General features: G+C 42.1%; 1 protein-coding gene across 1 annotated transcript in view; it reads right to left on the reverse strand.

Moving 5' to 3' along the window:
• Nucleotides 1-511: 511 nt before the first annotated feature.
• The window catches only part of LOC138854630 (rho GTPase-activating protein 39-like), a 41,901-nt gene continuing 24,981 nt past the window's right edge, over nucleotides 512-17,431 (reverse strand). Inside the window, exons 5-8 of the mRNA XM_070098832.1 lie at nucleotides 10,693-10,868; nucleotides 2,751-2,862; nucleotides 1,066-1,292; nucleotides 512-877 (exon numbers count right to left, since the gene is read on the reverse strand). Coding sequence (XP_069954933.1) covers nucleotides 673-877; nucleotides 1,066-1,292; nucleotides 2,751-2,862; nucleotides 10,693-10,868 — 720 coding nt within the window. The 3' untranslated portion in view covers nucleotides 512-672. The remainder of the gene's footprint in view (nucleotides 878-1,065; nucleotides 1,293-2,750; nucleotides 2,863-10,692; nucleotides 10,869-17,431) is intronic.

Consider the following 17,431-nt stretch of genomic DNA (forward strand, 5'->3'; position numbering starts at 1 on the left):
AAAATTATGTACTCCACTCTCATAAGGTTCATTTATTATTTTCAGCTATTGAACGTTAAACATAAACAATAAAAGTAAAGCAGGAAAAATCATGACAGCTCACTACTAACAAATAAATTCTAAATATTTGCATTATATGGAATTGTGCAAAAAAATTTCAAGCATTCTTTACCCAACCTTAAATATACTAGTCAAAGGAATCAAATCACAATTTTTTTTTCAAGATGTTAGGACCAAATCCAAAACTTGATTTTAGAATACCAAAATGCTTATGAGCTTAAAACTCATTCCTAGTAGGAAATTTGTTGTATTTTACAAGCCTGGTATAGAAATGGAATTGAGTTTGTGCTTAGTTCTGGGGACCTTTTAAGTATCCACCCTGTGCCTAAGAGGTAAGAGCAAGATGATCATGAGCACCAAGCTTGCATGGCATACATCCTCTCTACTGACAGTACTCTTTTTTTTTAATTACAGAATGTCCAGGAAAATAAAGGCTTTTTTTTTTTATATCATCTGAACACAGTACAGCAGCAAAAACATTTTATTTATAATGAAGACATTCATGAATCCATGACTTTAATTACCAGCAATGCACATGTGTCATGATAGGGTCTGTGGTATATATAGACAGATAATTGAATAACAAAGTCCTTATACCACAAAATGCCAGTCTCAGACAACCCCTTCCATAAAAGTTGTGTCCAGATGTTGGATGAGTGTACGTATGAAGGCCATTTCCTTCCGAGTGTTTTCGTATATAATACGAGGGTCATCACTTGTGCACCGGAGACAGTTAGGAGCCATCACCATTGCTAAGTTGCTAGCATCCATTTTGGTAGCAGTTACAATGTCCGGCTGGGCAAAGTACTGTAAAAACCTGACAGAAGGATTCTATATATAACTATAAACTCATGCAATTACAAAACAATGAAAATATGCCAAATTCATTTATATACATACGTATTTTTATATGTCAATAATTTACCAGTACTGTATTTACAGATTTGAATTCTTGTAAATAATTGTCTGCTGAAAGAAGAATTATTGAAAAGCAAATGTACTAACCTGATAAGATATGACAGCACAAGCCTATTAATTTCAGGAAGTTTATTGACAAGAGCAACAGCTTGAATTGGATCATCATGAGCATTAATGGCTGCCTGGTATAGGGAGTCTGGTATAAGAGGTTCATAAAGCTCCCGGTACCAAAGTTTCAAGAGAGCAGCAGCAACATGAGCATCACCACAGTCTCCCACTTCCCACTGGTCAACAACTTGCTTTAGCTGATGAACCTGCAAAAACAAGATAGAGTATTAGATAATTTTGGCGATCCTATTACTGAGAGAGAGGCATCCCCAGGACTATTTTCAATGGGAGACAGCATAAAGGTGGATATAGCAGGAAGGCACAAAATGGCAGGATAAAATTTAGCAAGTCTTTTGATGCAAGACATATTTTGAGCCATAGGAGGAATGAGCACCATTAAGTAGGTTTTTACTGAAGATGAGGACATGTTGCCTATTTATAGAAACACACAGTACTATGGCACACACGCACATATACATAAATTCATTTAGTGGTATTTTTAATATAATTATGATAATTTGTAGCAACAGAGGGAGCAGAAGACTTTTGAGGGTGAGCAAATAAAACGGGAAAATACAGGAGAGCTCCTTAAAATTGTTATGCACTAGGAAAGTGGAAGGTGCCACAGGGACAGGACAGAATCCTGCAGGAATATGGGATAGGTGGACGGTGGTTTTCCCATCAGGTGTTGTACTACTGCCTGATATGCTTTCTTAGTTGTGTAGGTTGTGAAAGGAAGAGAAGCAACAAATGTGGCAGATTGTTGTGGTGAACACTGAGCACCCTGGTATAAGCTATGGCAAGCACCCTCCCTCCCTCCAATAAATATTGTTGATTCTTTCTCTCCCAGTTGCTTAGCAAATATAGTTGTAGCGATTACTCAAAATGTGGTACAGCCTCTCCTCACTTAGCGACATACTCGTTTATCTACGACTCACTTACAACGGGCTATCTGACCAGTATGCATACGTAAATAATGTATATCAGAGCTGATTTCCTCTATTTTGTTTATTACAATATACAGTATACTACTGTATAAACATTTAAAAATATACTAAAAATGTGATAAATGGTGCAAAGGTGACATTAAAACAATATCAAAGATGGTTGACACAAACCCACTACCATTATAGTATGCTCCTTGCTTAGCGACAAATTTGTTTAGTGATGTGATCTTAGGAATGGAACTCCGTTGTTCAATGAGGAGAGGCTGTAAGTACTATCGGGAGACACCAGAAAAGAAAAATTGGGAGGGACAGCGAGGCAAAAATACATTACACTTGTCATTATTGTATCAGTCGTTCAACCACATTATCACCTCTTGTGTAGATAACAAAGCTGTACAGACACTTCTATTGATCTTATATTTCATGTTACCACACTTGCATATATCTTATAACACTGAGCTTTCAAAAAACTTTATTTTCATCTTTTGTAGTATTTATCATATTTTATGGCAAACAAGACTCTCCCAATTCTGACTGGCTAAATTTTTGAAAGAAAGAAAGAAAAAAAAACAAAAACAACGGTGCTTCGACCTCCAAGATAGTGGATAAATTCACGACTTGGGGAAAAAAATAACATCTTCGATACCATAAAATAGGGTAATTCACTTTTTAATTTTCAATTGTTTTTACTTGAAAATTTCAAAGTAATATTCTTACTTCATCAAAATCTGCAGGAACTCTAAATATTCCCTCTGTATTTGTTCCTTGTAATCGCAGCACCTCCTCAGAAAGCGTTGTTTGAACCCAGGGTAATCGCCGATGTGGGTACCTGTGAAATATATAAATGAATAAAGACATTCCCAAAGAATGGTTTCTAAACATCTGTGCACATTCTCAACTTCAAGATTTGATGGCAATATGAAAAACTCAACACCCACAAACCCTTATTCTGCTAATTATTATAATAAAAAAGAAGCGCTAAGCCACAAGGGCTATACAGCGCTGCAGGGTAGGGAAGGAAGCGAGGGTATTGGATGGCAGAAGGGAGGAGGGATGATCAGTAGGTTACAGAAAACAGCGGGGCAGGGGATAGTACGGGGGTAGAGGGTAGCAAGAGATTGAAGTAGAAAGGGCTGACGGTATCAGAATTTGTGAAGTAAGTCAGTTGTTGTCAAAAAGTCAATGAGAGAGTCCGGATGAAAGGTGGGTCCATCAGCGAGAAGGGAAGGTAAAGAGAGAGTAGCGGAGCGAAGACGACGACAGAGGTAAATTCTGCGTGCTCGTTGATAAAGTGGGCAGTCCAACAGAATGTGGCTGACTGATAATGGAACTTGGCAATTCTCACAGAGAGGAGCAGGACGCCTCTCCATCAGATATCCATGAGTAAGACGAGTATGGCCAATGCGAAGACGGTAAAGAGTAGTCTCCCAACCTCGACACTGGTGATAAGAAGACGGCCAGTAACCTATACTCGGTTTAATAGATTGAAGTTTGTTGCTGAGCATAGTAGACCAACGTTGTTGCCAACGGGTGTGAAGGTGGGAAGACATTGCAGCAAAATAGTTCGTAAATGGAATACCTCTGTAAGAAACTGGTAGGTCATGTACTGCTGACCGCACACCAGTGTCTGCCTGTTCATTGCCCTGTACGTCAACATGACCAGGGACCCAACAAAAAACAATATCTTTATGCTTGGTAAAGATGCGGCGTAGCCAAAGTTGGATACGGAGGACTAAGGGGTGAGGTGTATCAAATTTTTGTATAGCCTGTAAAGCACTAAGGGAGTCTGAGACAACCACAAATGATGACACAGGCATAGATGCAATACGGATAAGTGCTGTAAGGATGGCATACAATTCAGCAGTAAAAATACTAGCCGAAGATAGTAAATGCCCTTGTACGACTCTGTCCGGAAACACTGCTGCGAATCCTACGCCGTCAGAAGACTTAGAGCCATCTGTGTACACGGCAATGGCATGAGAATGAGAGTGAAAGTGGTCAAGAAAAAGAGAGCGGGAAGTGACCGTAGACAGTTGGGCTTTCGAGCAAGGGAGGGAGAAAGAACAGACTTGAACAGCTGGAACTTCCCAGGGGAGTAGGGAAAAGTGAGATGCTACATGTACATAGAAAGGTGGTAGTTGAAGAGAAGACAAGAGCGAATGAAGGCGAAGAGAGAAGGGATGGAGTAAACAGGGGCGGTGAACAAATAAAGAATGTCTACTAATATCAGTGACCATTCTATAAATGGAAGGATTGCGGAGATCATGAGAGCGTACATAGTAGCGCAGGCAATGGGCATCACGGCGATCGGATAAGGATGGAACGTTCGCTTCTGTATAGAGGCCCTCGACAGGGGAAGAGCAAAAAGCACCAAGGCATAAACGTAATCCTTGGTGATGAATGGGGTTAAGGCTAGAGAGAGTAGCAGGAGATGCCGCTGAATAGATCTGGTCACCATAATCAAGTTTCGATAAAATAAGGGTGGAATGTAGGCGGAGGAGGGTTCGACGATCAGCTCCCCATGAAAGATGAGCAAGGGTTTTAAGAAGGTTCAGCCGGCTGTGACAAGTTGTCTTCAGAGAGGTAATGTGAGGTTTCCAGGATAACCTACGATCAAAGAGGAGGCCCAGAAACTTGACTATCACGTTCAGGGATACTGGAGCCATAGAGGTACAAAGGATGATCGGAGATGACAGAGCGTCTAGTGAAAGTAATTTGGTGGGTTTTAGTGCTGGAAAATTTAAACCCATGTGTGGTGGCCCAATTGGAAACACGGTTGACTGCATGTTGGAGAGAAACTGTAATGAGGTGACAGTCAGCGCCTGCACAGGCAATAGCGAAGTCATCAACATAGAGTGATGACCAAATATTTGATGGAAGACTAGAGGCCAAATCATTAATAGCAAGGAGAAAAAGTGTTGTGCTCAGAACACATCCCTGGGGGACACCTTCAGCTTGGATAAAGTCCGGGGAGAGCACATTATTAACCCGAACACGGAAATGCCTGTCAGTTAAAAAGTTCTTAAGGAAGGATGGTAGATTGCCTCGAAGGCCTAAGGAGTGGGCTTGGGCTAAAATATTATACCTCCAAGTTGTGTCATATGCCTTCTCAAGGTCAAAAAATATGGCAATAACTGAGTGGTTATTCGCAAAGGCATTACGAACATACGTATCCAAGCGTAGTAAGGGGTCTATGGTAGAACGTCCCTTACGAAAGCCATATTGACGAGTGGAGAGACTGTTATGTGTCTCTAAATACCACACTAAACGTCTATTTACTAGGCGTTCCATTACTTTGCAAACTGCACTGGTAAGAGCAATGGGACGATAGTGGGAGGTTTCATGTCCCGTAGTGCCTGGTTTGCGGAAAGGGAGAACAATGGCGGATTTCCACAGCTGTGGAAGAACTCCTTGTGACCAAATAAGATTGTAAAGGCGTAATAGGACTGCAAGGGCTGACTGATGTAAATGTTGTAGCATACGAATATGAATGTCGTCGGGCCCAGCTGCCGATGATCGGCAAGCTGAGAGTGTTGCCTCCAGTTCTTGAAGTGTAAAAGGCACATTATACTGTTCTTCTCTGAGAGAAGAAAAGTCCAAGGGTGCCAACTCTCTGGCAGACTTTGAGGAAAGAAATGAGGGGCATAGATGGAGTCCCTGAGAAATACGGACCAGATGATTGCCAATTTCATTGGCAACATCTAGTGGGTTTGCTATATCAACACCGGCAACCCGCAGAACAGGAGCCGGGTCAGGAGAATATTTACCACTCAGTTTTCGTACTTTTTTCCAGACTGCACTCATAGAGGAAGCAGAGGTGATGGTGGAGACATAATCTCGCCAGCAAGTGCGTTTAGCGTCACGGATGACACGGCGAGCGATCGCACGCTTCTGTTTAAAATCAAGGAGTCTCTCTGTGGTTCTATTGTACCGGTACCTGCCCCATGCAGCGCGTTTCAAACGTACTGCACGAGCACAAGCAGGAGACCACCAAGGCACGCATTTCTGAGAATGCCTGCCCGAAGTTTGGGGTATAGAATGAGAAGCTGCGGTTAAAACGGAGGACAAGAAGAGGTGTAAAAGCTCATCGATGGAGGACGAAGAAGGAACCTCTCTAAAAACAGTTAGGTGTGAGTAAAGGTTCCAATTTGCCCGATCAAATTGCCAGCGTGGGATGCGAAGAGGTGGTGAATATGAAGGGGAAGTAAGAATGATTGGGAAATGATCGCTGTCATGTAAGTCCGGGAGAACAGACCAAGTGAAGTCTAATGCGGTGGAGGAAGAGCAGACTGAGAGATCGATGCAAGAGAAAGTACGAGTCCGAGGATCAAAATGGGTGTGCGTACCTGTATTTAAAACATGGAGGGGGTGGGTGGCAAGAAAAGCCTCTAACTGAATTCCACGGGAATCACAGTGAGACCCCCCCCAGAGGAAATGGTGGGCATTAAAATCACCAAGTAACAGAATCGGTGGCGGTAATGACGAAACAAGAAAGGCAATATCCGGAATAGATAATGCCCGAGAAGGAGAGAGATATAAAGAACAGAGCGTATACCACCTATGCAAGTGGATACGGGCTGCTGTGTAATGCAGCGAAGTATGAACAAATAGCTGATGGTACGGAATATCAGTGCGTAGAAGGGCACTTTCATTAAAGGTCCCATCAGGAAAAGGATCTGAAGAATACAATAAATTACAGCCTGAGATGGGAGAGATAACAGCAGAGTGTAATTTTGGTTCCTGTAAGCAAACACCAACAGGGGCAAACTGGGAGAGTAACATCTGAAGCTCGCTCCGATTACCCCTGAGGCCGTGTATATTCCACTGTAAATAGGCCATGATTGGCAATGATGAAGATACTTGAAATCCGCAGGTAAGGGTTCCTACGGACTAGAAGGGCTAGAAAAGTCCACATGCGGAAGCAGTGGAAAACGTTCAAGCAGCGAAGGAACGGTGCGCTGTGAAGAAAGGAGTTGCGCAGATGGAGGAGAGGAGAGAGAAGGAACAGAGGGTGGATCAGTGTCCATTGATGGTTTGGTCTCTGCAATATATTCAGAGATTGCTTCAAGTGTTTCGGAATTCAGAGACATCGTATGGGAGACAATATTGGAAATGGTAGGGGGAGGATGAGTAAAGATTGGAACTGTATTGGACTGTACCAAGGTAGGGGGGGGGGCGAAAGGGTGGAGGGAACTGGAGAAGCGTGGAAGGGGATAGAAGAGGCAGAAACCTGGGAGGTGGCAGAAGAGGAAGAAACCTGGGAGGGAACAGGGGAGGAAGGTACAGTACGAGGAGGAGGGTGAACCTCTACACTTGTAACAGAGCCAGTGAGAGGGGGAGAACCAGGGACAGAGACAGGGAGGGTAAAATGAGGAGGTGGAAGATGGGTAGGAGGTGTTAACGGACCTTTTTTTGACTTTTGAGAAGTAGAGGGACGATTGGGAGGAGGTGTCATACGAGATCTCGTCGTTACTGAGGCTTGTGAGAGAGAACACGAAGAAGCGAGATCAGACTGAGGCGTTGAAGTAGGGACGTCTGAGCCGAGGACAGCAAAAGGATTAGATACAGGAGTGACTATGGGAGAGGTAACCACAGAGGTGGGTGTAGAAGATGGGATACCAGAAGTGGGGGGACGTTTTGAAACACGGGAATAAGAAACACGTGGGAGTCTCCCTTGGAGGCGGAGATGAGAAACTGCCATGGCATAAGGGAGACCTTCTGTCTCTTTGAGGTAACGGATTTCCCGCTCGTTTAAATAGACTTGACAACGGCGAGAGTACGAAGGGTGAGCCTCATGACAGTTAAGGCAAGAGGGAGATCGATTGCAAGACGTATGAGAATGGTCATCGGCACCACAGACTGGGCATTCGGCGATAGATCTGCAATATTTCGCTGGATGGCCAAATCGCCAGCAATTTCTACACTGTTGCGGTGTAGGGATCACCTTTCGGACTTGTAACCGATGTCCTGCTATAAAAACTGAGGATGGGAGTTCTCGGCTGTCAAAAGTTAAACGAGCCACATTGCTAGGGTATCGTCTTCGCCCGCGGGCAGGAAGAACGTAAGTGTCTACCTTGAGGATTGGGAGATCTTGGAGTTCCAGCTGTTCAAGAATGTCAGTGCCACATGTCTGGAAATTTTGTTGAACTATGGTATGGGGCAGAATGACGGTACCACTACAAGAATTGAGGGAATGATGTTTTTCAAGAGTTACAGGAACAGTATCGATATGGGAAAGACGAGAGAGCTCATGAGCCTGGGTAGCATTCTGTACGGTGATGATGCGCGTACCGCTCTTAAGAGCATGAAAAGAAATATCTTTACCAACATGGCGTAGGAGTGCCTTGCCAATACTGTGGTCAGAAAGATAGGCAGTAGAGGAAGTCGGTCGTAAAGTGAAGAATTTAGTCCATTGTTCAGTCTGAAACTGAGCGTGGAAAGGTAGTGAAGGACGTGTCGATCGTTTCTGAGAAGGACGAGAAGGTGGAGAAGTATCATCAGCAGGTAATTGTCGTTGGCGTTTAGGTGTGGGACCAGAGTTGGTCCGACGTGGAACGGGTCGGCGATTTGAAAATTGCCGCACCGTAGAGGGAGAGGCCGGAAGCATAGTCAGAGGAGAGCGAAGGTTCGATAAATCGAAGGAGTCAGTCGAGGCTTCAGTACCTGAAGCGGGTGAGGAAACAGCACCGGCAAGAGGTACAGAGGCATGAGGAGTGTCTGAAGAGTGGTCCAAAGACGAGGCGGGGTCAGAACGGGGTGCGGTATCAAGAAGGGGCCCGGGGGTAGGAGGTTCATGGACTAGGGCTGCCATGGTTAGGTTACTTCTTTCTTTTTGTTTTAAGAAAAAAAAAGAAAGAAGAAAAGAAAATAAAAATAAAAAAAAGAATAAAAAAAAAGGGGGACCGGGGAGGGATAGTTCCTAGGAGGAATGAAAGGGCCAGAAATCTCCCTCCGCGCCCAAGAGGACCTCAGCACCGCAAGTAGCGCAGATGCAGCATGGAACCCATGCCATACCCTACCCATCATGCTAGTAAACTAACAATCCGGGATAGCAACCTCACATCTGCCGAGCTACCTCGGTGGACAAAAGAGAGGGCGGCCGGATATCCGCCACAAAGCATACCTCCTTCGGCCACCACCCCCGGAATCCGAAAGGTGGCTTCCAGAGATACACCCGTCGCCCGAAAGACACCCAAAGCTACTCCGGGATACCGGAGAGGGATCGGGACATACCCAGGCGATCCAGATTCCACGGCAAACTACGCCACCGCCAAGAACCTCAACGGAATGGGATGGACCCCAGTATCCTTTCCCCTACCTAGGAACTAGCGCGCCTGTGGGAGAAATCCCAAAGGCCGAAAAGAGGAAGGGCAAAAGGGAGGGGTGGGGAGGAGGAGGAGGAAAGGAAAAAGGGGAGGATGGGGAGGATGGGATAGGGGAGGGGAGATTGGGGGGTAATTAGGTTCGGTCTGAGGAAGAAGACCGACAGGTCTAATTCCTCAGACCAAGAGCCTCTTCACCACGCCAAGGAGCCCCCCTTGAAGAAGTTATTCTGCTAAGATGACTATGAATTGCCACTGAATTTTAATGAAACTTGTGGTTGATTAAAATCAAGAATTGGCAGTATTTTGCAACAGATTACTGTAGTTGTTAGGTAAGACACATATGCAACAGTTAGGTATCTTTATTTTGAAACGTTTTGCCTACACAGTAGGCTTCTTCAGTCGAGTACAGAAAAGTTGATAGAAGCAGAAGATACTTGAAGACGATGTAATCAGTCCATCACCCTTAAAGTTTTGAGGTGGTCAGTCCCTCAGTCTGGAGAAGAGCATTGTTCCATAGTATGAAACAATATTGTTTCATATTGTTTCATACTATGGAACAATGCTCTTCTCCAGACTGAGGGACTGACCACCTCAAAACTTTAAGGGTGATGGACTGATTACATCGTCTTCAAGTATCTTCTGCTTCTATCAACTTTTCTGTACTCGAGTGAAGAAGCCTACTGTGTAGGCGAAACGTTTCGAAATAAAGATACCTAACTGTTGCATATGTGTCTTACCTAACAACCTGTCGGTATTTTATACCATTTTAATGTTCAGATTACTGTAGATCATCTAGTAGCTGCCCAGGAGTTACACCAGGGATGCAAATTGTCTAGACTTGTTGTATTAATGGTTTGTATGTTGCCCAATGGCTTTTAATTTGGTTAGAAATTTTAAGAAACCTACACTAGTGATATTTCCAGGAATATAGTGTTGGCTACAAACAGTTCCAGCATAGTTAAGAATTCCTCAATGAGCATAAAACAAATAAAAGAGAAGCAGAAAAATGAAACAAGGAAAAAATAAACAGAATCCAAGGCAAAATACAGAGTGCAGTCATTGAGAGGAAAGTGTGGAGACTGAGGATATATGCCAAACCACCAGTGCTGTGGGACTGAAATAAAGCGTACCATCATCACCAAATAAAGCAAAGTGCATGGCATATTCCTTCTACATGGTGGTATTCCTTGGACCATCCAAGCCAAATACAGATACACAAGATAAAAATGCCAATGAAATATGGAAATATGAACATGCAAAGCATACATCATTATCTATCATATGTAAAATGTGTACTGAAATTTATGTAATTATTGGTAGGGCTATTACTTTACCTATCTCTTTGCAGTGCCATGATTTCCTCTATTGTGCCTCCAAACATCGATGCTCGGAAAATGTGCAAACGTGCTAGGTCAATTTCCTCCAATGTTGGTTTCTTTAATCGTTGTCTCTTTGCATTGACTGTTGTTCTTTCTAAGCGTTTGATGCACACACCAGCATAGTGCGCCACCTGTAAAATTTGATTTTAAAACTAATGTATGTAAAGGGAGTCATATTTAATGATTGTTCTACATTAAACTACCCAGAAATATAATTCAATGTTGTATTATACACAAATAATCCACACATAGGAGAATGAAACTTATGACTACGTTTCGGTATGATTGGACAGGTTATTTGTGTATTGTTCCAATCATGGTATTGTGCCCTTTTATTCTTCAAAGCTGTATTTTTGTTAAAATACAAAGGAAGGGATATAAATTAAGCATGACATACCATGACTGGTGAATATTTTCAGCAAATATTTAATTTCAGTGCAGTAGTATATACAGTAGACCCTCGTTTGATGACTGTTCATGTAACTTAATTTTGAATAACCCAAAAAAATCTAGGCCCCTCAGCCCACTTAACAACCGCCTCCCATTTGGACACTAGATTCCAGGCTGCCAACTGCCATCACAATGAACTCATCTCTGGCGAGTATATACTATTTTGTAAATTTTAGCATTTAAAAAAATTATATAGAAATTATATATGGAAAATTATCATCCAAGTCTCCCATCTTAAGTAATATAACACAAGCTTCTATGGAAAGATGTGATTTGCTCAATGCATTTTTTGCTTAATGAACTATTCCTCCAATTCCTATCTAAGGTCATTAGGTGGGGGTCAACTGTATACCTATTATTGTACTCCAATTGTTCAGTCTAAGGAAGTTTTTGATGCTTTATTTGCTATGAATACAAGAGTCAACATATCTGCTAATGTCTCTTTTCTAAAATAAGATATTCTACTTTTTTCCATTACTGGGTTGCATGCACGAGACCTAATAACTTCAAATTTATGGAAATTTCGAGAGTCAACACAAGAAGTTGTGGGTTATGGTTAATCGATAGTTTTATGTTTAAAGGGTCTAATTTACTTTCTTGCCTCCCTGGTTAATACAAGGTGTCTTCCAAGAAGAACCTGTGTCTTTGTCACACTCCCTATCCCTTTTGCAAATTTTAGCTCCCTTGTTCCCATTTCACTCCTGGAAGTTAGTTTAATATGTTTATTATGCACCCCATACCCATCCTGTGGGTGGTAGTCAAAAGATTACAGAGGTACATAATGGATCCAGGGACTGGGCCCCAAAGTTCTGATAGCTGAACAAGTTACAAAGGTAATGAACTCCAGGTAGATCTGGTCACAATCATGACAAGTTACAAAGGTATTTACAGATTACAGAGGTACATAATGGGTCCAGAGACTGGGCTCCCAAAGTTTTGATAGCTGAACTAGGTACAAAGGTAATGAATCCTGTAAACAAATTTACTTACTTATGTTTATACATGGCTACAATCATGAACAAATGAGTTATTGGTGCAAATATTAATTGTTGGGTCTCACACACACACACACACACACACACACACACACACACACACACACATATGAGTACAGTAGGGCCCCACTTATTTGGCAGGTTAGGTTCCAGGCTACTGCTGGAAAGCACACTTCGCCGGAAAGCAGAACTCCATTTTTTCCATTTATAAATGCATATAAATGCCAGATAACAAGTTTACACTAACATATATTAAGTTAGCAATAGAACTAGGCATTAAAAAGTAAAATACACACACATTACACTCATTATTTACCTCAAAATATTTGTAGTTTTAATGTAGGGCAAAAGGTGAGTAGTATTTACTCTAAGAAGTCAGGTGTGGTAACCCTCCTGGCCACCCCACCCACACATACTATACTACGATGCTTAAAGTTCCCTAGAGCGATAAAATGCATATACAGTACCTTTACCTTTGATATACCTTTGAAGAATTTCAAGAGTATATCTACTCTCTGAGCCCGGCCATGGGCCAGGCTCGTCTGGTGCTCGCCTGGTCAACCAGGCTGTTGCTGCTGGAGGCCCGCTGCCCCACATATCCATCACAGCCTGGTTGATCTGGCACCCGGTGAAGATACTTGTCTAGTTTCCTCTTGAAAGCTTCAACACTTGTTCCAGCAGTGTTTCTGATATCTTCTGGTAAGATGTTGAAAAGTCTGGGACCCCGGATGTTGATACAGCGTTCCCTTATTGTCCCCACCGCACCCCTGCTCCTCACTGGGTTTATTTTACACTTCCTCCCATATCTCTCACTCCAGTATGTTGTTATGGCAGTGTGCATTACTTACCTTAAAATATTTGTAGTCTTAATGGTCTTAATGTAGGGTGAGAGGTGAAAAGTATTTATTTGTAAAAAGTCGTGTAGGAGGTATGGCATCCTGCCTGGCCACTTATACCTACTATGACATTAAGCTCCCTAGAGTGATAAAATGCACATACATGTATAGTACACTACACTCATTAATTACCTTAAAATATTTGTAGTCTTAATGTAGGGTGAGAGGTGAGTTTTATTTGTATGAAGTCAGGTTGGGAAGTATGGGTAGCCAGGAAGGGCAGCCCTCACCACCTCACCCACCCACACATAATGTAAACCAACCAGATGAATGCATCTGGTTTTCGTCACAAGTCCTACAAGTTGCCTGGCTACCACAAGTCCTACAAGTCACCTGGTTACCACAAGTCCTACAAGTCACCTGGCTACTACATCTCATATTTATATTAATTTATTCTACTGTGGGGTGTATTTAGATGGATTAAGCAAAATGTCTATATTAACGTTTTATATGATATTTAATGCTCCTTAGTGATTATTACTGTGTTATTATTATCATTAATATGGCGTCTTCAAGACTAATGACACACTCTTAGTGATTTTAATGTGTACCTGCATGCCAGCATAGTGTGTAAGTTTACTTAGGTACAGGTACACATAAGTATAATTATCAGTTATACGTAATAATAATGTAGGTATGTAGTCCGCCTGGACTATGCTACACGATATTTAATGTGGCCCAGATCCATATTATTACCATCGACATACAATATTCACTGAGTTTAATCATTTCTAATAACTACCTTTAGATGTCATCATAAACAAAGGGAGAAGTAATTAATAATTCATGCCGAGAATTGTAAACAAAAGCATTATGTATTAAGGGGAGTGACGTAATGTTTTCCCTCCGCCCGGCTACCACACCTCCATAGTATATAAACAAAATGTTTGTGTGTTATGTAACGTATTTCTTATATAATTTTGAAGAAAATATAATAAACGGATTAATGACTGACTATATTAACATAAAATAAGACATTTAATGTGCCCCAGAGAGATTATTATTAGTATTACGTAATGTTTTCCCTCCACCCAGAGACCACCCTTCCATAGTATATAAACAGCATGTTTATATGCTATGTAACGTGTTTCTAATATAACTTCGAAGACAATATCATAGATGGATTAATGAAAATGTCTATATTGACATAAAATTAGACATTTAATGTGCCCAAGAGTGATTATTATTACATAATGGAGAGATGTGCTCATGGAGAATGTAAACAAACCGGGTGGCCCACGCTGTATTTGAAAGACCACTCGCCGTATAAAAAGTTTTGGTCATAATTGGAGGTCGCCGTATTAGCGGAACGCCGTAAGGCGAAACACAGAAAAGCAGGGCCCTACTGTACATAAATACACATGCAAACACACACACAAGCACAGACAGACACACACACACGCAGGTGGACAAAGACAGGATGCTCTAGAGATGGGACACAGCAACAAGGGGACACAGTTGGAAGTTGAAGACACAGATGAATCACAGGGATGTTAGGAAGTATTTCTTCAGCCACAGAGTAGTCAGGAAGTGGAATAGTTTGGGAAGCGATGTAGTGGAGGCAGGATCCATACATAGCTTTAAGCAAAGGTATGATACAGTTCAGGGAGAGTGACCTAGTAGCGACCAGTGAAGAGGCGGGGCCAGGAGCTTGGACTCGACCCCTGCAACCTCAACTAGGTGAGTACACACATACAAAGAGGAAGGAAACCTTATTCTACATCACACTAGGGTTCCCTTAGTGACTCTTCTTCTTCTTGATGATTCGCCGGTACTTCCGGCCCGGGTCTTCTCCAGATGTTGACCAGGCGCCTTAGTGACTGAAATCATGGGACTCAGTATTGGGGCTCCCAAGGCTTCCTAGGGCACTGCTTCCAGAACAATCTCATGATGGCCATATCAGAGAAACTACAAGCACGACGTTTAGCTTCAGTGACATGCAGAAGGGTGATCCTCTTGCTTTATTGTGCGTAAGGGTCTTAGGTTACTTATCATGGAAGCTTTACCCTCACTGATAATCCTCTAATGAGAGGTCCACTTCTATTCTTTCAGCTTTTGTGCAATGTCTCCTAGAAGGTGTACTCAGCAGAGTATATGATTAACTCCCTAAAGTCTCCTGCATCTTCTAGTTGACCAAAGCAGGAAAATGGAGATAATCACCAAGATTTGGTCAGCCTTTCTCATTACAGAATGGGTCTCCTTGAGAAATTTGTACAACTGTTAACCTGGCAGGGCAGGTTAAGTTGTGGGGAGCTCTGTCATTAAAACTTAATTATCAAATTACCTACTAATGTTACTGTATTACATGATAATTGAGACACTTGGGAAACTTGGGAATTTCTAGTCTGGAAACATTTCATCACCCAGTGGTAAACACATTGACTCAAGGTGTAGGAACTGATTACCTCAAACTCCTCATACTTCACTATTCTTTTCTGTACTGGACTGAAAATGTCACTGGGTGGCAAAACATTTCCAGAACAAAGATTCCCAAATATTGCCCAAGTGCCTCAATTATAAACTTGTCGGTTTTCTAAGCTATTTATACAAAAAAAAAAAACTATATTACATAACATGTCAACCAGCTTTGCATTTTTATCTACATTTTTTTTTTCAACAAGTCGGCCATCTCCCACCGAGGCAGGGTGTCCCAAAAAGAAAGAAAATCCCCAAAAAGAAAATACTTTCATCATCATTCAACACTTTCACCACACTCACACATTAACACTGTTTTTGCAGAGGTGCTCAGAACACAACAGTTTAGAAGCATATACAGTGGACCCCCGGTTAACGATATTTTTTCACTCCAGAAGTATGTTCAGGTGCCAGTACTGACCGAATTTGTTCCCATAAGGAATATTGTGAAGTAGATTAGTCCATTTCAGACCCCCAAACATACACGTACAAATGCACTTACATAAATACACTTACATAATTGGTCGCATTCGGAGGTGATCGTTATGCGGGGGTCCACTGTACATATAAAGATACACAACATATCCCTCCAAACTGCTAATATCCCGAACCCCTCCTTTAGAGTGCAGGCATTGTACTTCCCATTTCCAGGACTCTAGTCCGGCTATATAAAAATAACCGGTTTCCCTGAATCCCTTCACTAAATATTACCCTGCTCACACTCCAACAGATCGTCAGGTCCCAAATACCATTCGTCTCCATTCACTCCTATTGAACACGCTCATGCACACCTGCTGGAAGTCCAAGCCCCTCGCCCACAAAACCTCCCTTACCCCTTCCTTCCAACCTTTTCGAGGACAACCCCTACCCCGCCTTCCTTCTCCTACAGATTTAAATGCTCTCCATGTCATTCTACTTTGATCCATTCTCTCTAAATGACCAAACCACCTCAACAACCCCTCTTCAGCCCTCTGACTAATACTTTTATTAACTCCACACCTTCTCCTAATTTCCCCACTCTGAATTTTCTGCATAATATTTACACCACACATTGCCCTTAGGATATCTCCACTGCCTCCAACTGCCTCCTTGCTGCTGCATTCACAACCCAAGCTTCACACCCATATAAGAGTGTTGGTACTACTATACTTTCATACATTCCCTTCTTTGCCTTCATAGATAACGTTTTTTGACTCCACATATACCTCAACGCACCACTCACCTTTTTTCCTTCAACAATTCTATGATTAACCTCATCCTTCATAAATCCATCCGCCGACACGTCAACTCCCAAGTATCTGAAAACATTCACTTCTTCCATACTCCTCCTCCCCAATTTAATATCCAATTTTTCTTTATCTAAATCATTTGATACCCTCATCACCTTACTCTTTTCTATGTTCACTTTCAACTTTCTACCTTTACACACACTCCCAAACTCATCCACTAACCTTTGCAATTTTTCTTTAGAATCTCCCATAAGCACAGTATCATCAGCAAAAAGTAACTGTGTCAATTCCCATTTTGTATTTGATTCCCCATAATTTAGTCCCACCCCTCTCTCGAACACCCTAGCATTTACTTCTTTTACAACCCCATCTATAAATATATTAAACAACCATGGTGACATTACACATCCCTGTCTAAGACCTACTTTTACCGGGAAGTAGTCTCCCTCTCTTCTACACACCCTAACCTGAGCCTCACTATCCTCATAAAAACTCTTTACAGCATTTAGTAACTTACCACCTATTCCATATACTTGCAACATCTGCCACATTGATCCCCTATCCACTCTATCATATGCCTTTTCTAAATCCATAAATGCAATAAAAACTTCCCTACCCTTTATCTAAATACTTTTCACATATATGCTTCAGTGTAAACATTTGATCTACACATCCCCTACCCACTCTGAAACCTCCTTGCTCATCCGCA

This window comes from Cherax quadricarinatus, chromosome 65 (assembly GCF_038502225.1).
Source record: "Cherax quadricarinatus isolate ZL_2023a chromosome 65, ASM3850222v1, whole genome shotgun sequence".
Taxonomy (NCBI): Eukaryota; Metazoa; Arthropoda; class Malacostraca; order Decapoda; family Parastacidae; genus Cherax; species Cherax quadricarinatus.